This window comes from Metopolophium dirhodum, chromosome 7 (assembly GCF_019925205.1).
Source record: "Metopolophium dirhodum isolate CAU chromosome 7, ASM1992520v1, whole genome shotgun sequence".
In the NCBI taxonomy this organism is placed as follows: domain Eukaryota; kingdom Metazoa; phylum Arthropoda; class Insecta; order Hemiptera; family Aphididae; genus Metopolophium; species Metopolophium dirhodum.
Window position 1 is genome coordinate 3,770,640 of NC_083566.1, and position 22,259 is coordinate 3,792,898.

At 27.1% G+C, this 22,259-nt stretch overlaps 2 protein-coding genes across 2 annotated transcripts in view; both read left to right on the forward strand.

Annotated features, from left to right (window-relative positions):
• The window catches only part of LOC132948901 (glutamate receptor ionotropic, kainate 2-like), a 236,487-nt gene that overhangs the window by 26,072 nt on the left and 188,156 nt on the right, over positions 1 to 22,259 (forward strand). The gene's annotated exons all lie outside the window — the stretch shown is intronic.
• On the forward strand, positions 1,243 to 3,776 carry LOC132949490 (zinc finger MYM-type protein 1-like). The gene is made up of 6 exons (XM_061020408.1): positions 1,243 to 1,637; positions 1,819 to 1,938; positions 2,209 to 2,310; positions 2,380 to 2,439; positions 2,515 to 2,712; positions 2,879 to 3,776. The coding sequence occupies exons 1-6, from the start codon at positions 1,430 to 1,432 to the stop codon at positions 3,760 to 3,762; spliced, it is 1,572 nt and encodes a 523-aa protein (XP_060876391.1). The 5' UTR covers positions 1,243 to 1,429; the 3' UTR covers positions 3,763 to 3,776.

The following is a 22,259-nucleotide window of genomic DNA, read 5'->3' on the forward strand; positions in this document are numbered from 1 at the left end:
TTTTATATTTTATTGTTTTACCTCATAAGTTAAAATAATATTGGCTTACTTTTAAAATGTTGACAAGTCTACTATACAGGTACCATGTTAGATATATACTATATTTAATACATTTTATTTATTGAATATATTATATACAAACAATGATGCACTTATAGGAAATTCCAATACTTACCTAGGTATTTGTCAATATTTTATTTAAAATACCTCTATTTTAAATCTAATATTTTACATTATGTTTAGATTTCACTGCTAAATATAGCTACAATAACTGCCTAATACAAAATAATCAATTGGTGATGGAAATTTAATATCGTCACGTAAAAATAGCTTTTAACATATTATAATCACACATAAGTATCTGCATAACATTTTGAATTAATGATACATTAAATACGGTAATAACTTGGTTAGGGCTTACTTTATGCACTTTATGCTCGAGAAACCTCAAAGCAATATAGTTTAGGCGTATATTGACGTCAGACACTCTACTGCACGGCAAGTTATTAATTCAACGAATTACTTTTCTTTTTTTTTCAAAATGTATTCTTATTTATTTATATACTTACATTTTCAAATTCACACAATATATTGAACAAAATCATAAACTGTTTCATTTGAATTTCGTATTCGTCTAATTTAAAAATAGATTTGGCGCGTTCTTGAATATATTGTGCAGTATGTACAAGCCCGGATTAAGGGGGGGGCCAGGAGGGGCCATGGCCCTGGGCCCACGGATATTAAACAAAAGTGGGCCCTTGGCGAATAGTACTTTTTTTATTAAATCAGAAATATTTGGATATAGTAATAATAGTATATTTCGTAAATCAAAACTCAAAAGAAACATGTAAAATATAATATATTAAATGCGATAAAATACAAAGATTTGCAATGATAATAAATAATAATATAAACTTATATCATTATTATTATTATACATTAACGTTTCCTATAAGCTATACGCCTATACATAGAGTACTCTGTGGTGGGCTAAATACTATATTGATAATGGATATGGAATATGGATATCACCTATGTTATTATTATGCTATCGACTATCGTCTATTTTTAGCAGGATGATAATGATAATGCAATGGAATTATAGGAATCACGAGTACAGTCTGTACTACAGTGAATACCGTCGATTACGATTTACGACGGTTGAAACATCATTACTAATAATAGATTTAGTTATCAAACTGTTTTTGATGATAAAACATATTCCTCAATAATTATTATTTATTAACCAGACGAATTCTATTTATGTTATTTTTCTACGATAACAATACTGAAACAAGTCTTGTCTCTTGTATAGTCTTCAGTCGAAGTCATAATAACGTTTAACGTTTAACAGTGGTTAGTGTTAGTGTTTTGTTTTACAAATACAACTTATAACTTATATTATTGAAATTTGAAGTAAAAGTCGAATATGAGTGGCTGTAAAAAATATTTAAGCGGTGCTCAGAAGAGAAAAAAGAAGAAAGAAGATCTTTTAATGACATCTGCTGTTAAGTGCAATAAAATAACTGGATTTTTTTCTTTAACTAATGAAAGTGACGATAAACTAGTTTCAAATGTTATAGAAATAGATCATAGTATCTCAAAGGAAAATATAAACAATGAAACTAATATCAATTGTAAGTACCTTTGAATTTTAACTAGAATAATGAACGCATTCAAACAATAATATTTATAATTTATCATATTATATAACCCATGTTATGTTCATTGTTCAAACACTTAAGTTAAAAAATAAATGTATTTAAATAATTAAATATAATATATCAATATAATAAACATTTTCAATAATTATGTTAGGTATTGTGGATGGTACTGTGGATGGTATTGTGGATGGTATACTTGATGACACTATTGATATAAATAATCATTATAATATACCAGAAGAAGTTAATGCTATTAGTATTGCATGTATGTCATGTAAGTATATAAAATAATATATTAATAAGTAATTAGTATAATACAGTTTAAAATAGGTAAAGTATTTAAATAAAAGTATTTGATTCTTAAATACAAACACATCCAAGACCGTATTTAAAATACTTTCCAAATACTTTATTCGAGAAGTATTTAAAAAGTATTCTAAATACAATAAAAATATTTAAATACATTTACTCAAATACTTAACAAGACTGGACTATAATATAAATAATATAATACATTTTAAATTTAAATATTAATTTTTTTTAGATGATAATGCCAAAAATGTTTCCAGTAATTTAAAAGATAAAATTAATTTGCATGTTGACTTAAAAGAAACTGTTCAGACTGATCACTTAAACAATACTCATTGTAAGTACCTATCAAATATAAATTAATTATAGGTATCTATAGTTTAAATTTTAAATTATTTATTTGTAGGTTTATCACCGGCCAAACAAAATCAAAGTAATAATGGTCTTGAAAATACTAATTCTACTTGTAAGTATAAAAATTAATTTTTTTCACAATATTTGGTGGTTAATGTTTTATTTTCAATATTTGTTATTATTAAAGCTGTTAAGGATACTACGAATATTGGTACAATACATCATGCAGATATTGATGATAACAGCTTTGATGAATTAACCGTTAAAGATCCATATTTTTGGCCAAGTAAAATAAATGATGATTTTGTGGATTATTGTATTAAAAAAGGGCCATCATTTTTTCAAAATAAACAAAAATCGTATACTCAATCTGCACGCATTAGTGGTAAATATAGTACTTAATCATTATTTATTTTTATTGTTATTACTTGTTAAATTTTTTTAATAATTTTCAATAAAGAATTTTTTTTAATAAAACATTCTTATTATAATTTATTTATGTTTATATATCATTGATGTTTAATAATTAAGTTAATTTATTTGATTTTTAGATCATAAAAGACATTTAACGCCTGCAATGTTTGAAAGAACTTTACCTAATGGACAAATATGTGATCGGCTGTGGCTTTTGTATTCTCCAAGTCAGGGTTCAGTATTTTGTTTTATGTGTAAGCTTTTTTCAAAGAATCGTGAAAACTCTTTTGTAAAAAATGGGTTTGATCAATGGAAAAAATTTGAAAAAATATCATACCATGAAAACAGCATGTATCACAGAGAAGCAAATACTACATGGCTACTTCGAGAAAACTCATTAAATTCCGTAAATCAACAAATCTGTAAGCAAATATCTACTGAAACTCAATATTGGATTGATGTTTTAAAACGCGTTGTAGCAGTTATTAAATATTTATCTTCACGTGGTTTACCATTTAGAGGAGACAATGAAGTATTTGGAGTAAAAAATAATGGAAATTACTTAGGACTTCTTGAACTAATTTCTGAGTTTGATCCATTTTTGAAAACCCATATTGAATTGCACGGTAATAAAGGGAGAGGTCATCCATCATACCTATCTACAACAATTTTGAACGAATTAATAACTCTGATAAAGAGACGTGTTATTAATTATATTGAAAATGAAATCAGAGAAAGTAAATATTTTTCATTAATTTTGGACTCAACTCCGGATTTATCTAAGGTAGATCAAATGGCAATAGTATTAAGATATTGTACATCACATAATGTACAAGAGAGATTATTAGAGCTTAAACCTATTGATAGTCACAAAGGTGAGTCAATCTTTAAATTGTTAGAAGATTTTCTTAAAAATTCTAAACTTGATATTTTAAATTGTCGCGGTCAGTCATATGATAATGCTCCTAATATGAGTGGAACTTATGAAGGACTACAAGCATATGTAAAAAAAAAAGTGTGATTTAGCTATTTATGTACCTTGCACTGCTCATTCACTTAACCTAGTCGGAGTTCACAGTGTGAATTGTTGCTTAGAAGCAGTAAATTTTTTTGGGTTTCTTCAGTCACTGTATAATTTTTTCAGTAGTGCTACTCACAGATGGAATATATTAACTACATCTATAGAAAAAAGTGATAGTAATCGATTACTAGTATTAAAATCTTTAAGTGATACTAGATGGTCATGTCATACAGAGTCTTGTAAAGCATTAATAAATAATTACACTAAAATTATTGAAGTATTAGAAACTATAATAAGTCCTAATAGTAAAGAAAATGAAGATACTAAAAGAAATGCTAGACCATTATTAAAAAAAATTTTAAAAAAAGAAACTGGATACATGGCACTTTTATGGAATGACATTTTAGAAAGATCCAACAAGACCTCAATACAGTTGCAAACAATAAATTGTGATCCTTTAAAAGCTCTTAATTTACTTATATCATTAAAGCATTATGTATCAAATTTGAGGAAGTGCAGTACATTATATGAAAATAAAATAAATCAACTTAGTCCTAAAATAAAAGAGAAATACTCCGATGAACAAGAGAGAATAAAAAAAAAGAAATTTCCAAATGACTCTGGTTGTAATCAGGTATCTTTAAGTGGTCATGACAAGTTTAGAGTAGAGACTTATTATGTTATTATAGATAGTTTTTGTTCACAATTAGAAAAACGAATTGAAGCTTATAGTTTTCTAAAAAACAATTTTTTGTTCATCACAAAATTACATGTTGTTTTACCACAAGATACTGATGAAGAAGAAGAAGTTAATAAAAGTCTTGAAAATTTTATTTTATTGTATAAAAAAGATGTTGATAATACTATACAAAATGAAATTATACAATTCAAAAAATATTGGTCTATCAGTAAACCTTCATATGATGACACACAAGATTATCTGCTAGATATTTGGAAGCATTTCAATGAAAAAAATCTATTACTTTCTTTTCCTAATTTGTATACTGCAATTAAAATATATCTAACCATACCTATTGCAAATTGTTCGGCTGAAAGAGCATTCTCCAAATTAGCTCGAATAAAAAACAAGTATAGAACAAGCTCTTCTCAAGAAAATTTAAATAGTTTTATGGTTTTGTGTTCAGAGAGTGATGTTTTGGAGGTAATTAATACCGATGATATAATTAAAGAGTTTGCTGCCCAAAAATCTAGAAAAAAATATTTTTAATAAAATTTTTATTTTTGTATTTAAAAAAAAAATAAGAAATAAATTGATGAATATATTTTTTTTTCTGAAATATTTTTATTTGTGGGTCACCAAAATTTTGATTATGGATATGGGCCCCTAAAATTGTTTGGCCCCAGGCCCAAAATTATCTTAATCCGGGCTTGAGTATGTAAAAACTAATGTACCTACCTTAAAAATAAAATAATTAACAACTTTATACAGTGTTCAAATTTAAAATAACGACATTATTTATTTATAACGAAAACTAAAATATTTTAAAAGTTCATTAAAACATGTTAATTGTGTTTAATACGATTTTAAAGAAAATAATTATAATACAAAGTACATTTTATGATCGTAATTATTCTTATAATATTATAGTACCTATCTGTCACAAACAATGTTTAAAATTCAAAATTAATATTAACAATATTCTACTGCAGCAAAAAAAATTTGAGCAACACTACTTGTTACAACAATACAAATGTATGATAATATTTCGTTATTTTAAAATAAAAAAAAAAAAATTGAATGTTACGTACTACATAGGTACTTAAATATTAACGATTTATTGTAAAAGGCATGTGAAAATGAAATTTGTATTTAGTTTTTAGTACAGCTAAGAATTTATTTTAACCGACTGTTTTTGGTATTCAAAAGCCCTAAAACATTATTTTAAAAATGGCTTTTTCGTTTATGTTACTAAATTTGTGATATCACAAAGTGTTTTTCCTCTCAATAAAAATGTATTAAAATTGATTACATACCATTTAAAACTCCAAATCCTAAGTTTATATCTATGTCCTATGTGAGTCTTAGCGTGTTAAAAATGTATTCACTGGATATGTTGTATCAAGCTTTTTTCTAGGCATTCCCTCTTAACAAGCCTTTTAAATTTCAATAATTTAAATGATGAATACACCAGTAATGTATGTACTGTAGAAATACCCATTTGCCAGACTTTCAATAGATAACAAAAACTAATTTAATTTAATTTACCAACATTTCGATCGTTAAAATTACTAGAAAAAAGAACCATCAACCAAGGATTTTGACACATGCGTGTGCATCATAGGTACAATGTATAATGTATATGGTACGAATAATTGCCGAATACAAGCACTGCCTTATATCTTGTAAAGGATAAGAATAATAAAGTGAATTATATAATATAAGAGAAACAAATAAAATAACGTGCAAACTTAAATGTCTCGCAAAGAAAGTACATAAAATTTACGAGCATGAAAGAATGTTTAAAATAATTTTATTAATCAGAACCACGAGATACAACCACAAAACTATCTAGAAATCTAAAAGAACCATTCAAGCTAATAAATGTTGAGCGATAAATGTACGAACCCCAGAGAAGAAGAATATCTGGACAAAAGATAGTAAAATAATATTTACAATACAAAACTTAAACTGAAAATATTCATTTTGTATTAACTTTATTCTTTATTGAACAATTATTATATAGAAATAATTTCCAAAGAGATTAGTAGATATTTCTATTTGTTACAGTAACGTCACAATATATTTGTTACAGTGGTACACTCCAAATTCTAAATTTTTATAAAAACTAACTCACTGCATAACGTTTTTGTTCAACAACTTTTAATGAATAATCGTTAAGCATTTATTTTTATCTACAATTTTATTTTAATCCATAAAGACTTGTATTTAAAAATGATTTACATAATATAATAAAACATATTTTTTTTTTTATTAGCGTTGATTGAATATTAATTTATTTATCATTTTTACAGTACACATTTTTTTAGTGGAGCATCTATTTTGGAATTAAGCCAAAACGTAAAATATCGATAAGCTAAAAAAAAAAATCATGAACATGTAAACAAAAAGATAAGTTCGTATGACCTTTAGCCACAACACGATAATTTATTACATTCGAATGGAAAAAGTTTCTCTTTGTTACAGTAAGTATATTTTACAATAAGGTCAATATTGTATTTTACAATACACAAAATCGTAATAATCTTCATAAATGGCAAGTTTATATAAACTAATATTAATCGAGTTTAAGTCAATATTTATGTAATACGTTTTTGGTAATAAACTCATAAAAGTAGTCGATAATGATATAGCTATCATTGTCAATCCTATATTTTTCCTATAGCAAAATCAACACGTGCATGTTAAATAAAATACAAAAATAACGTTTTTGAATGGTTTTAATTTTATAATTTATATAAGCTCTAACGTTTACAAAGATCAGTGATGTATAAAAACACACTCAAAATACAACAGATTTATGCATTTTTTATGGTAATTTTCATTTTAATTTTTATTTATTCTCTTTAATCACAGCTGCAGCTCTTGTTTTCACTATTTTAAATGTCTTGAAAACAAGTATTTAAATTTGTAAGGACTTTATGGGCGTTTATGTTTAAGTGTTTTATATATTTAAATATTGCATTCCTCATAAAGAACCCAGTCCAAGATTAATTGCATATTTTCTCAGACCTATCATATCACAAAACGATTTTTGGACTAAAATATAATATAAGTAATGGGTATTATCATTAGAGTTATAACTAAACATTATAATAATTATACAAAAAGTTATTTGGTTGTACTAAAAATTAATTTTTTTTAAAAATATTTTTTACTTCAATGTACCTGCTGCTTTATGATTTAAAATAATAAGAAAATTAGTAATAATTGCATTATTTTTATACCTATATAAGCCCTAATACAGTGGTTTGTCAATATTGTGATTAAAGGTACATGGTTTTATATTTTACAATTAGCCGACTAAATCAACATTGTGGAATATATTGTTCAAATAGTTGTATTTAAAAAGTATGCAATTTTTTAACTACGTGTGTGTTTGCATGTTTGTTTATTTTTATTTAAAAACTTTTTACATCTCTGTTAATATTTTGAATTATTTTGTTTTATTTAAAAATACGAAAGTTACTTTTTACACTGAGTATATAAGTAAATAAGTATTTTATTTTTATTTTTTTTATGGTCAAAGTTCCGGTTTTTAGTTATAAATTATAATAGCTATGTTTATTTGTAGCGTATTTAAACATTCAATATAATTTCATTTTCCAAAGGATAGTAAAACCACCACTAATAGTCATACTTGAAAAATAAATTTACTTGAAAAATAGTATTAATAAACTTATTAATTTATAAATTCATTTTTTTTCTATTAGTTACTTTTGTATTCTTGACCAAATTTAATGATCAAGTATTTTTAATTAATTTTCAGAGGTACACAATCATGTATTCTACAAGAATATAGCTAGGGTGATTTATAAATATTATTCTCTCCCCTTTCTATTTTTTGGTAATCCATTTTTCATAATTTTATTTTTTAAATGTTTAAGTTTCGATTAGAGAACGCATTATTTTTCATACCATTTAAGTAGTTGGAATACAGACTTAACCCAGACAGCATTTTAAAATGATAACATTATAATAGTTTTATAATAATATTATAACCACGAATAATATTATTATAATGTTATAATAATATTTTTAGTCAAACATTTGCTGTCTGGGAAGTTTTCAAACGAGAATCACTATTTTTATTGTACTTACATTGTTAAAAAACATGATTTTTTTTTGAAAATTCTTACCCATCTAAATTCAAATTTGAATGAGTAGTTTCTGAGTTTCAAACTTGTATGTAGGTACTAAAGAAAACAATTTTTAACAACGTGCATAACAATTTACATAAAAACATAATAAATATATATTATACATTGTAATATACAGTCTAAAATTAAAACTATTAATCATTTAGTAGATCACGAAACTATCTTGACTTTAGGTATATTGGAAGATTTCTTGGAATGGATGAAGTTGATAAATTTTTTATAAGAGGGTTGTGATGGAAATGTAGTTTGTGGTGAAATTGTTTGTAGAATAATTTTGCTTTGTCGAGTACTGTCGTTATTTTAAGTGTTTATGTAGTGTATGATTAGAAACAAAGTTAGTTATTTTTCTGAGGGACTATTTTGAAAAGTTAGTTATTTTTCTGAGCCCTGAGGGACTATTTTGAAAAGTTAGAATTATATTTATGTTCAACATTTTTTACTACCCCGGAAGAGTTTAGCCCGTAGGTCCAGATGGGTTTTAGAAGGGTTTCGTATATTAACAGTTTTATTTTGTGGTTTGTATACTTATTTTTGTATAATAGTGTGCATAATATGCATAGTTGATTATTTAGCTAAAGTGTTATAGATTTTATGTGTTGGGTCCAAGTTAGGCGACTATCTAATAAATATCTTAGGTGCGTTACTGTTTGGGTGAGGTGGAATTTGATTTCGCAAATAGTGACGTTAGGACTTAGAATATGGAGCCAATTATAATGTGAATGTTGTGAGATAGAATTTATTTTCGTTGAATTTGAATCTCTGATAAGCGTTCCATTTTTCCAAAAGATACAGATGATTTTGTACATTTTTAGAAGGTATCAGATGGTCTCCGTTGATAGAAATGATAGCTTTGTTATGTGTGTATTTGGTAACAAGCGTGTTAGGTGTGGTAGATTGATCTCAGACGAATAAATATTAGGCGAAAAATATAGGTCAAAAATAATGTGTATTGTAAAAAATAATAATAATAATAATAATAATATTATTATTTATTGTAAAAAATAAGGCTAACAAACATTGCAACTCAAGTATAATATTATGTTGACCAAAATAAATATTATTATTATTATTATTATTATCAATATTGGCGAAAGTATACTAGCTTGTGGAACACTTGCATTTATAGAGGATCCATATCATACTTGAACATTTTTATCAGGTCAGTACGATTTTATGATGAGGTAATAGAATAAGGATGTAAACATTTTCCAAGTTTAAATAGTAAGCCATTATGCCACACATAACCGAACGCTTGTGATGGGGGTGAGCATGCTCAGTAAATCACTCTGTAAATATATATATTAGTTATGTCAAATGACTTTGGTACCTACTTCTATTCATAAGTTTGACCTCAACAAGTTATACCTTATTTCAACAGTTAAATACCTAGTTAAGTAATTCAGTTGCTTCAATATTTTTGAGTGATTTGTTTAATTGGTCAATTTTCTAATAGTCGAGGGCTTGTTTATTAATCCTTTAAATATTAAATAAAATAATCAAAAAATCTCTGGTTCATTAAACCTTTCCGGTCACAAACGTAATATGATTCATACAATATAATAACTATTGAGAACCTTTATGCATGCTGAAAAAATGCATGCCATGTTGAATAACGTTTGTCTTGAACCTTGAAAAACTGGAAAGTTTTATCCTAACAGGCCTGCGCGCCTGTAACAGTGATGTAAAGTTTAAGTCGCTCATTGTCGTTCCGTTCCCGGCTGATTGTACGACATATAAAATAATATACACTCTTTGTGAGGAGGCATGGTGATAATAATAATAATAATAATAATAATAATAATATCAAAGCGTAAAACGGTTTTATTAAATTCCAAAGTTTTTCTTCAAGCTCTGAAAAACGCTATCACGATTCGTATCAATTACCTCCAAAACAGAAGTTGCACTCGTGTTTCGTCAAAACGAAACTAATTATTTCTATAACGCAACATACATTCTTGAGATGCACCGCAAGGGACTTCGAAAGAAAGTTTTACTCTTTCTGCTATCTGATAAAGTTCATTATACCCTATATTATATCTCTGTAGTGCGTATACACATACATCATTATTGCTTACACCACAGTAGAACAGTATAATATGTATTTGATTCTGATAATATGTTCAACCCCAGAAACCCCCTCTTGAATTTTAATATTTCAATCATTAATCACAAAACATTGTATATTAGGTTCTGTATTTTTGTTAACTTGTGTTCAAATTAAATGACAGCAAAATGTAAACTCTATTCAAGCGAGAGATGAGTGTGTACAAACAAATTGGTTTGTAATTAATTGCAATTCAAAATTATTGTAATTTTCAGTCGGATGAAAATTAGGAATAGTATTCGTATGGATAAAAATAGTTTAATTCAAATAATTATAAAAATAAATCTATTCGTGGTATAATACCTCCATAAACTTTAACATGCACCAGGTTACTTATATTTTTTATGTATATAAATTATATAACTACTAAACTATAATAGAACAAAATATTTTTAAATATTACGTGTTAGGTATGGTGTAGCTTATATGAAATATCAATCGTCTATATAATAATTAATGTACAACTTTTTATCCGTCTGGCAGGTACAATACAATATTGTAAGTATTTATTCATTATATTTGTTAGCACTAAAAACGGGTTGTGACATTTTAGTACTTTATTAAAATGTGAGCCGTAACGTCATATACCTACCTAACTTTATTAATATCCTATCATTTTCCTTTTAAAACAATGGTTTACATAATAAATACATAATTCACAAAATACAAAATTTACAAAATAAATCGTAATAAAAATTATGTTTCCCCACTCGATTATTATTATATGGCGTGTACGAGAGTTAATTAATGTGTACTATCATATAATAATACTTAAACAAAGATATGACACGCGTGTTGAATTAATGTCAGTGTAATATCACATCAAAATTCGATTTATATAGTTTCAGCTGAATATTAGATACACTGTCACACTAATGGAAAACATTTTAGTAGGTAAACACCTATAAAGACAAAATATTTTTGTTGATACTACAAATTTCACATCCAACGACATTTTTGAACGGAGCTCGGTCAATTTAACATAGATATGTAGTATAGATATGTTTTTGGCCTGGATATGACATTTTTTTTCTAACCAATTTTGCGTAACGTTTTGTTTATCACCATAGAAACAAAAATCGACAATAAAAAATATTTTGCAGAGGAAAAATATCGAGTAGTTAGCATGCTAGTATGCTACTTTTCTAGCTTAACCTATCCTAACCTACTTGTGTTATGATATTATGACGTCGGCGCAGCTTGACCTGTCGTGGTCTCAGAACCAAAATATGCTACTTCAAGAGATTTTTTTTGAAAATCCACTTTTTGGTATACACGGCTGGTTTCTCCGTCAATGCTCTATAATCCAAGCTCACATCCGACTTTTTAAATTTATTATTAAAAGAGTTCTACAGAACTAAACGGTGGTTTATGTAGGAATCAATACATACGTCACAAATTAACATGTTATTAGTTGTGTATTGAAATTGATTCACACGGCACTCAAAGTGTTAAATAGCAACTTTTGGTTCTTAACGATAGTGTTGAACCAAAAGGTTCCCATCTATATCTTAGATCATATATGATGTATATGATCTAAGATCTACACGATAAAATAAATTATTGATAACCAAAAAGTACCATCTCATATTCATAGTATCGACCATATAATAATAATAATATGATGGTACAATATTATTAACTATTGTACATTTATCCTTATCGACAAAACAAAGATTTTAATACTCTGTTCAAGTTAATAAAAGTAGTCAGAGGCTGACTTGTGCGCAGGGTTGTGATAACACTACACGGCAGGATTACAGACTCGGTGGGGCTGACAAACGGGTGTTGATGACCGCCACCGACTACATTTTTGAACTTGAACGGAGTATATAAATAATTTGTTTATTGACAGTACCATTGGCTATAGTCATCAATAATATTATTATATTTTTTGATTTATTTTAACACGGTGCCTCAATAATTCTTATCTCATCGTTAACTTATCTTATTTTAAAATATATAATAGTAGGTATATATACGGTAAACAAGGTAGTTAAACAAAATATTTCAAAATACTACTTATTTAAGACTTAAGTAAATAAAGATATTATGATGACATAATATTTATTATAGGATGATTTAATAATAATTTTAAAAAAAAAGACAAGAGTTGGGAGGCGATCACCAAGTTAGTAGTTACCCCACCACCTTAAATCCACCACTGCAATTGTTTTGCTATCTACAAGAAAAAACGCTTTACTTGGCTTATAAATTTACGATTTGTAAATTAGAAATTAAATTGGCATAGCTGTGTTCAGAACACATTTTAAGTAACAGTACTGTTTCTAAACGAAAATAACATATTTTTAATAAATACAATTTTAAATAAAACAACAGTTAAAGATTTTTCATAGTTCTGGAGTATGTATTCGAACAGGTAAATCAAAAAGTTATATAATTAAAGTTCTATTTCAATGTTCAAAATTCATTAAATGTAAATTTACCCAATAATTCAAGTTAGAAACTATACTTAAATCTTTATATTTATAGAACACTTTACTTTTACCGAATAAAAATGAGGTTTTCAAAGAAAACATTTAAAGATATTACAGATTATTCTAAGACTAAAAAAATGTTCATAACAATTTACTATACGATATAAGACATAAAGGAAAACAATAATTCTGGATTATAAATACTTATAAATGTCATGCATCGCTTTTTAAAACAAATAAAGGTTTTGATTTATATTTTATGCACTTAAGCTGTTTTAATTTTTATTACCTACCGGAAAGTTTTCCAAAGTTGATTGTTCCTTCGATTACGTTTAACAATAGAATCTTGAGTATTATGTGTATAAACTGCAAACTATAAATAGTGTATAAAGTCAATACTCATATTATATTGTTGTTATGAAAATACAAATGTAACCAAACTATAAATAAAAACGGTCAACTTTGTTTTAAAACATAGAAGAAGTCGTACACATAAATTTGACATCTGACAGGTCGATTATCAGAACGATATTTTACAAATTCCATTTGGCTTTGTAAATTTTGTTAAAATACTGTTTTGCCCACTCAAAGTTATTGTTGGTGCAAATAACATATGTGGAAATGAAGATTTATTTGCATTAGATATACTCAGTAACCACACGAATGTATCTGCTGTATTTTATAATTAAAGGCGTTTTACAAAAAATGTATGCAATTATTATAATGTAAATATTGTAATAGTTGGGCTGTTTTGGTAGTTCTTACCGCAAGAATGGAAATAATAATAATATAAAATAATATGTAAATCTACAAGTAGTTTTATTTTCAGAGATTTTTTTATTGATCATGTGAAAACAATATTTGACAGCTTCGACATCTTTGAAAGCTTGGCAATTATTATCACTATATTTTCGTAAATTATTGGATATGTTCACATGCTGATTTTGCAAATGGCAAAAAAAGATAATATAAACTATAAAAAAAAAAATTAGATTAAAACATGAAGTTAAATATTTAAAAGCTGATTTGTTGCTGGTGTATATATAGGTGTTATACCAGCAACCTTTTGCCTATTTGCAATAATGTACATTGTTGAGGCTAAAGTAAAATATAGTATTTAAAATTACTCAACGAATTCGATGGTGTTAATTATTCTCAAGAATTAACATTATATCCAGTACGATACTTATTAGATTCTTTTTTAGAGTTGTAAGAACTATTATAGGTTTTAGTTTTTTTTCAAAGGTTTAATGTAAAATAAACGTGATACAAAAATACGATGAATAAAAAGCTACCCGCTCTACAAATAGGTTTTGAATGCACCTCGAAATTGAGTTGGCCACTGGTAGAAGGAAACTGAGGTTGTGTAAGTATTCCTGTTTTGTTGTTCCTGATTATTTTTGAAAAGTACTGGACGGTTATGACGATTGGCCACCCGAAGTATACCAACTATATTCCGATTTTCTACCATCAAATACTTGCAGAATCATTTTTACAGCTCCTAAAGGTGATGTCAGACACACAAGTCATTTTAAAACCACTGTACATCGCCATTATAGCTCCACATAATCTTAACCACGTGTATCATGTGTAATATACACCGTCTAGATGTATATGTAGGTAGGTACCACGGTATACATTGCAGCTGGTAATTTGTTTAAGAGGTTAATTTGTTTGGAATATGATACGCATTATTATTATTATTATTATTATTGTTATTATTATAGATGAAAGAGAAAACATCTACACTTCCAAAACGTATGAAGTGAAAATTTGATATTTTATCAACGATAAAATATTGAGAATGCGACTACTCGTGAATTTATATGCAATGATTCTCATACCAAGTTAATTAGCTGTTGTTAAACCGTAACAGATACAAATGTTCACACATATTTTATTTACTGTCTTATATAGGTACAAAGGAAACCATTAAAGGCTTAAAAATGTAAAGCGGCCCACAATTATTCACGGTTCACAGTTGTCGTCACTGATGTATGATGTTTCTATTACAAGTTTCTCCATAAAGTCTCAACTAGTCTCGGAGGTCCTAGTTAACTGTTTAGACCAGTCCATTTTGACGTAGTGTAACATATTATAATAACATATAAAACTAAAACATATAACGTAACATTATCATATAATACAATACTCGCACATTGTTTAATATTCACACTTGTTATTAGTTCAAAGCTATCAAATTAAAGAATTAATTTAAAATTTAACGTGAACTAATGCATTTGAATAATTTATCAATATGATTATGATTTTAATGATGGTAAGTTCTTTCGAGAAGCACTCCATACTATGATTTTTACACTATAACGTGTGTTTATTGAAGAACATCATATTTTATTTTTTTTAAACTTAATATTCTATTTAAACTAATATTCTCAATTTTGGGGTGATATTACTATTTTACATTAAGATAATAGTAATTCATTAAAATAAGTAAAATAAATAACTCATTACTTAGACCGTATGTATTTTTAAAAAAAATTTAGTTTGTTACTATATATTATTTTTGTCTACATGGACATTTTAGGAATCATAGATATATTATTATTGTTGTTTTGCGTTTCTGTGGCGATAAACAATGCGTTACGTACTTACGTATAATCGGTTTGGGAAAAAAACAAACCTACTCTCAAGATAAAGTATTAGCATGCTATTAGATATTTTTGCTCTACAAGGAAAATTGAGGAATAATTATTGACAGATATGTTTTTGGGCATAGACGTATATTGCAGAGGAAACATATCTATGATACCAAACATATCTAGAATCGTGATATTAAAGATTTATTTTTAGAATAACAATATCGTTGATTTGCGTTTCTATGACGATGAATACAGAGCGTTACGCAAAATCAGTTGGAAAAAAAAGTCGTATCCATCCCAAATACATATTATCCATGTTTAAAAAATATACACACATTTCAAACTGTAGAATATTAAACACAATATTTAAATAACAAGCTCTATATATTTAGTATCGTGTGACAACCATGCACACGGCGGGCAGTTTACTTTTTAATAAAGTTGTGCACCTATGTATAACTTATACTTACTGTGACATTTTCGTGAATATTAATGATATTTGTGTGCAATGACAGTGTACGCACACTGTATTAGAAATGTGTAGAATATTAAAAGTTACTATATTATATATTGGTGCCAACTTATGAACCGAGTTTCCTTTCACACATTTTATTCGGTCCCATTATCTCCTAGTGAAAATTAATAAAATTGGTAACTTCAGTAAAATCAATTTAAAAAAAAAAACAATCAACTTCTCGCAGTCATCGTCCAATATTTTGCAAAGGTATTGCAAATAATTGCAAATTGGTTTTTAAACTGTTAAAATCAGTACATAATATTTTTTTATGAATACTTATTGTTTATATTCTACTATTTCTCTTGTATAATATGATTAATATGTAATAAATAAATAAATATAATAATAATAATAATAATAATAATAATAATAAGATTATTATTTATTATTTTTGTTTTTTGGTTGAGGCTTCGACAACTGAGATCATTAGCCTATGGAACTGTGGAGGAGGGTACTGTAGGTTTTGAAAACGGGTGAATTTGTTTTGGCAGAATTTTTCAAGTGGGCTTCCATAGGTACCTGACATGCCCGGGTGGGGGATGGCGGCCCCTCTCTCCGGACACCGTGACTGTTCGAAGAAAATGCAGCCCGTGGCCGAATTCGAACCGGCGACGGTGCACGTCGCAACCGACGCATTGGTCCGCTCGGCAACTCCGTCCCCCAATAATATTATTATTTATTAAATAATTAATTAATTGTAGTTAATTTATTAATGCCATTACAGGCGTTGATTCAGCCGATTCAGGTGCAGGATGAATATATGTTACGATTGAAAACTTATCAGTTATCAGTAAATGTGTGCCACAAATTTAAATTATTATTTTCGTTGTATAGTTTTTATTTTGTTACCCATGTGAATATCATGTTTAAACTACGTTTATTTTGCTATTAGTTTATGCATTTTTATTTGATTAACATTTAAAAAAAAAGTATAATGTATCACACGCTGTTTTATTTTATTTCAATTCTACAACATAATATTATAGATAATTCTTTTCAAAAACCCCGCCAAATAGTATAATTGCGATAGTAACTATTTACACATTTTAACCACTAGGAACGTGCTACGTTTCCTTGAAAGCAACTGTAATCATAACTCATAACAGTCATAACGAACCTCGTGTGCTTAGCCGATAATATTATTATACATTTATTTATACATATTACATAGGTACTTCGGTATTATATCGTAAGTTGTCCATGGTATAGTCTTTGTTCACGCGTTTCTAGTGTTTGATCACCTACATAATAATATATTTTGAAATAAGTTCTTCATTATATTTTATCAATCAAGCGGGTGCATGTTGAAACAAGAATATATTGTTCTTTAATAATGAATATAGGTAATTAATTTACACTTACTCAATAATAGAATCACATACAGATATTAAATTCAAACTAGAATTAGTTATAAAATAGGCATAGTTAGACATACGTTTTACGTATTACGTTATTGAAGAATATAACTCATACCCTTGATTTTTTTAAATCGGCCCGTACCAAAAATAATTTCTGTACTCTCCACTTCGACACTTGAAATACTATATTATTATAATTGGTAGTAATATTATCTTTGATTGCATTATTAATCACACTGATATTATTATATTGTACATATGATATTATTCGATCACTACTAAAAATCCGTAGACACCAAGAAGATAATATAAACATAGAAGATAGTTACGGCGCACCTATTGTTATTAGGAAATTTTGTTTTTAATTTCCCATAAAAATATACACATTTGGCGTAGGTACAGTTTGGTACACGTCCAGTACATTTAATATTTTATTATTAAGACTTATGCCCAGTCGCATAAAAGATTGATTAACTTAGTGGTTCACTAAAATGTAATATAAGCCAACCATGGGACACTGAATCATGTTTAAGGAACCATAAGCCATCACTATTGATTCGTTAAATGTTTACTGTCTGTCTGTGCAACCCGGCTAAAGAATATTAAAGAATTTTATAAAAAATGTATCTAACTAATGAACGTTCAAACGTGTATGAAATTGCAAAAAAAAAACGTTGATTTAAAAGAAAATCCAAATTGAAAACTAAAAAAAAGAAATTAAAAATTAAAAAAACAGTTTAGTAAAACTGATTGTATTTTTTTTTTCAATTCCATTTTTTAGTTATTAATTATTCGAAAAACGTTTTCTATTCAAACTTTCATCAGCCATGGTGGAAATCGGTAAAATATTAAACAGACCTACATATTTTAACTAAATAAAGTATAGTATGGATGGGTTGGATTATGTAGACCCCGGCATTGTGAAAACAAAATTTTAGTTTTATATAGGTAATGGATACATTCTTTATAAAATATATATATATATATGTATACATGTTTTAAAATTATTCATAATTTTTTTTTACATACATCGTCTACAAATTTAATATTCTCAATAATAAATTGCTTATTTTAATTTATAATTGTTAATTGTTAATAAGTCTTAAAATTCTGAGTGAAGCTATGAATGTATTGGTTTTAAAATTAAATGTGTTTTAATTTTGTGTCTGATGTCACCTCGGTGCAGTAAAAATTCGTCAGTCTTCAACTTTGAGAGTGGTTTCAACAAAATCAATTTTGTATATAATAATATGTAAAAATTTGTTTCAAAATTTAATTAGACTGTAGAGCGTTCATCAAATATATTTAAATAATTATCAATTTCAAAATATTCCATCAGATTATGTGCTACTTATTTAAAGGAATTTGAAATTGTAGCCTTTTTTTAATTTTATTTCGAGTTAGATATGATGTTTATATATTATTATCATTATTATGTTGATGATTTTTTTTTTATTTAAACCGCTTACATATTTAATACAACGTTGCTTAAAGTTTTTCTTACCGGACTTAAAATATTTATTATCAAAATTACATAGTAGAAATAATATTATTTTTTTTAGGGTGTCAAGTTTTGATGACATATTTTGTTAAAATCACGACTATTCACAAATTATGCTGTAGTATTGTGTTTGTGGTTCACTATTATTATTCTTATTATTCCTTTTTTATTCCATACTAGTTAGCATTATTATTACTGAATGGTATCATGAAGTTTTATATAAAGAGTTGCAATTTACACACCACACCGACCTCGACGACTACATTTTAAATTATTGTATATTATACAACGCCGAGGTAAATTGATTCCGTTTTATTCAAATAACGGAGATTTATGATTTTCGTTAACGACATTATGAATTATTTATTACCTAGTAATTCGTGTTTCTTGTCTATAATTTGACATGTAATTTTATTTTACTTTGAATCCAATTGATGTAGGTAGAATAAATCTTTTAGAAGTCGTATCAGTAGTCAGTTGGTAAATCCACTATTAATCTACATTGGTATTTGGGAATCTTATTGGACTCTACCCAAACATTTTCACAGGAAACTTTTTTGGACGTCTCGTATTTCTGTTGCAAAAATGTGCTTTTAGTAGCGCAGTAATAAACGAATGAGTGACAGTCAAGTTTTATACTATGACAAGTTCTCCAACTATTTGTTTGTTTTCTCATCTGAAAAACGTTTATTCTTGAATGGAAATAAGAATTATACAATTCAAAAAAAGTGGTTTTATAACGCAACTGTTTTCAGTTTTCTGATGAAATTGTCATGCGAAAAAATACACATTTGCGTTTCATTTTACACAAAAATAAGTTGTTCCCCCGATTTCTGTGTTTATTTTGAAAAACTAAACATTTTCAACTGCGTACTTTTATATACAAGATAGTTTTTGAGAACTGAGTTATTCAAGATTTTTTTCAAATATAAATGAGCTCCGTAAAAAGATTTTTAATTTATTCACAAATAATTATTGAAAAAAGTAATTTTAATATACCAATTTTATCTGCAAATAAAGACAGCGACTTTAATAAAAATAATTGTGATTTAGTTATTTTAATTGGCAATATTATTATACTTAGTTTATTCAAAATAAAATAAAAACATCTACCTAACCCGAAATAATATTTAATTTCGCATGAAATATACGAACTTAATGTTAGTTGAACTTCCACGAGTAGGAACACGTGGTACATCGTATACAGAGTGGTGTTCCAAACATTATTACAACCATTTCACCATTTAATATTAATTTATTCGAATTTTAATTATTGTGATTCTGAAATAAAAGTTTTTTTTTTTTTACTGAATATACGTACTTAGATTTACAAATTAAAATTTAAGGGGTTTTATGTGGCCACACAAATTTTTTTTCTGTAAATAGTTTAGCAGATGATGTTTTTGAAAATTCGAAACCGGAATTCGAAGAGTCGCTTCTGAGTTATTAAACTCTATGTAGGACATAGGTACTAAAGATAATAGTTCTTAATAATGGTTAAACGTCAAATATAAAATAGCATATTATGCTCATTTTAGTATTGCTTATTATAATCCATTTTTTTAAATTTAAAATGCTAATATATTTTTCAAATCATAGTATAGTCCTATATATATGCAATTTAAACCTATTGTCATAGATTGTTAATCTATTGGTTTCAAAGTAAAATTATATTATGTATATCAATATTCAAAGAAAAAATACAGTACAAAGGAAATTATAATCAGTTACAGTAAATATAAATTTACAGTAAAAAGGAATGGGTTTCAGCTGAAAAAAATAAGTTTTTCGCTGTCACACAATTATTCTTGAATGGAGTAAAAAATTATCTAATTGCTAGTAAAATTAAAAATTCCAGAAACTGGAATTTGCATAAATGTATTAGGTACTTAAGAAAAACACGGGGATGAGCATGCTTGGCGAAAGACGAATATAAACCAACTTTAAACCTGGTTATAATGTAATACATATCCATATTATCAATAACTTACTTACTATTGTCGCAATAATTAATAATTACTGTAAATTAAAATATATAATTTTTCCGTTCAAACATAATTTTTTATTCTTTAAATTTACAGCAGTATAGCTAGAAGTACGTTTTAAGAACCTATTCAATATTTATGACATGACAATGTTATTGTGAAAGTATGTTTTTTTCATTTCGTAGAATCGTAGAATTTAATTCTAGACTTTTTGAAGTCAGCCATTTAGCTTTTAAATTGCGTATACGGTCGCTTCCACGAATCATGTGAAACTTTCAGATGAAACGTTATTTATCTCATCAATATTACAGATAAATTGGACTAAGTCTGATAAACAATTGATATTATTTATTATTTTCAAAATGTTTTGAAATACCTAATGACATTTATTGTTGATTTATTATTTACCATTGATAAAAACTAGCACATACTATGCCATTACTGGAAACGGTGAAAATGTTTTTGTTGTATTAGAAGAACAAAATGAAAAATAAGTAAATGCACAATATGCATACTTTAATACTTTACATATCGTGTGTAGCGTAAATGAGTGTGAATATTTATAACGGAGCAACGAAGGAAGAAATAGAAAAACTTGGGGAAAATTACGTGATATGTTGAATATTTTAAACCTAACCAAATGGTCGGGCATTCAATGATTGGTACTCACAAGTCATAAGTCGTAATAATCCATATTGATTGATTCAGGTTAAATTACAGGTGTCATGCTTCTAAAGTTACAGGTCTCTTAGTGTTCTGTAAAACCGTTGGACCGATTTCGCAGCCCACAGTGTTGTTGTAATAGTAGGATGTGTCAGCCCGCAAAGTCGACAGTATAGAAGTTCGGAATACGATCGAACGAAGTAATGTTATAGTAGCAAAAACGAAATCGACGAGGTGAATTTTGCAGTTTCCTATTATTTTCGCAATGTGGCGGAGTACAAATCAAAAACTATTTTCGCCTCGTTATAATAATCGGCTGGGTTCTATGACAATATTATATTATATTACCTACCGCTTTCGTCGAGTTCGAGGGAATGCACTAGCAGCGTTTCGAAACGTTTGGAACGTTTCCATCGCACGTAATAATATTGGAAAGGATAAAACGGGGTACGTTCATATATATTATCATAG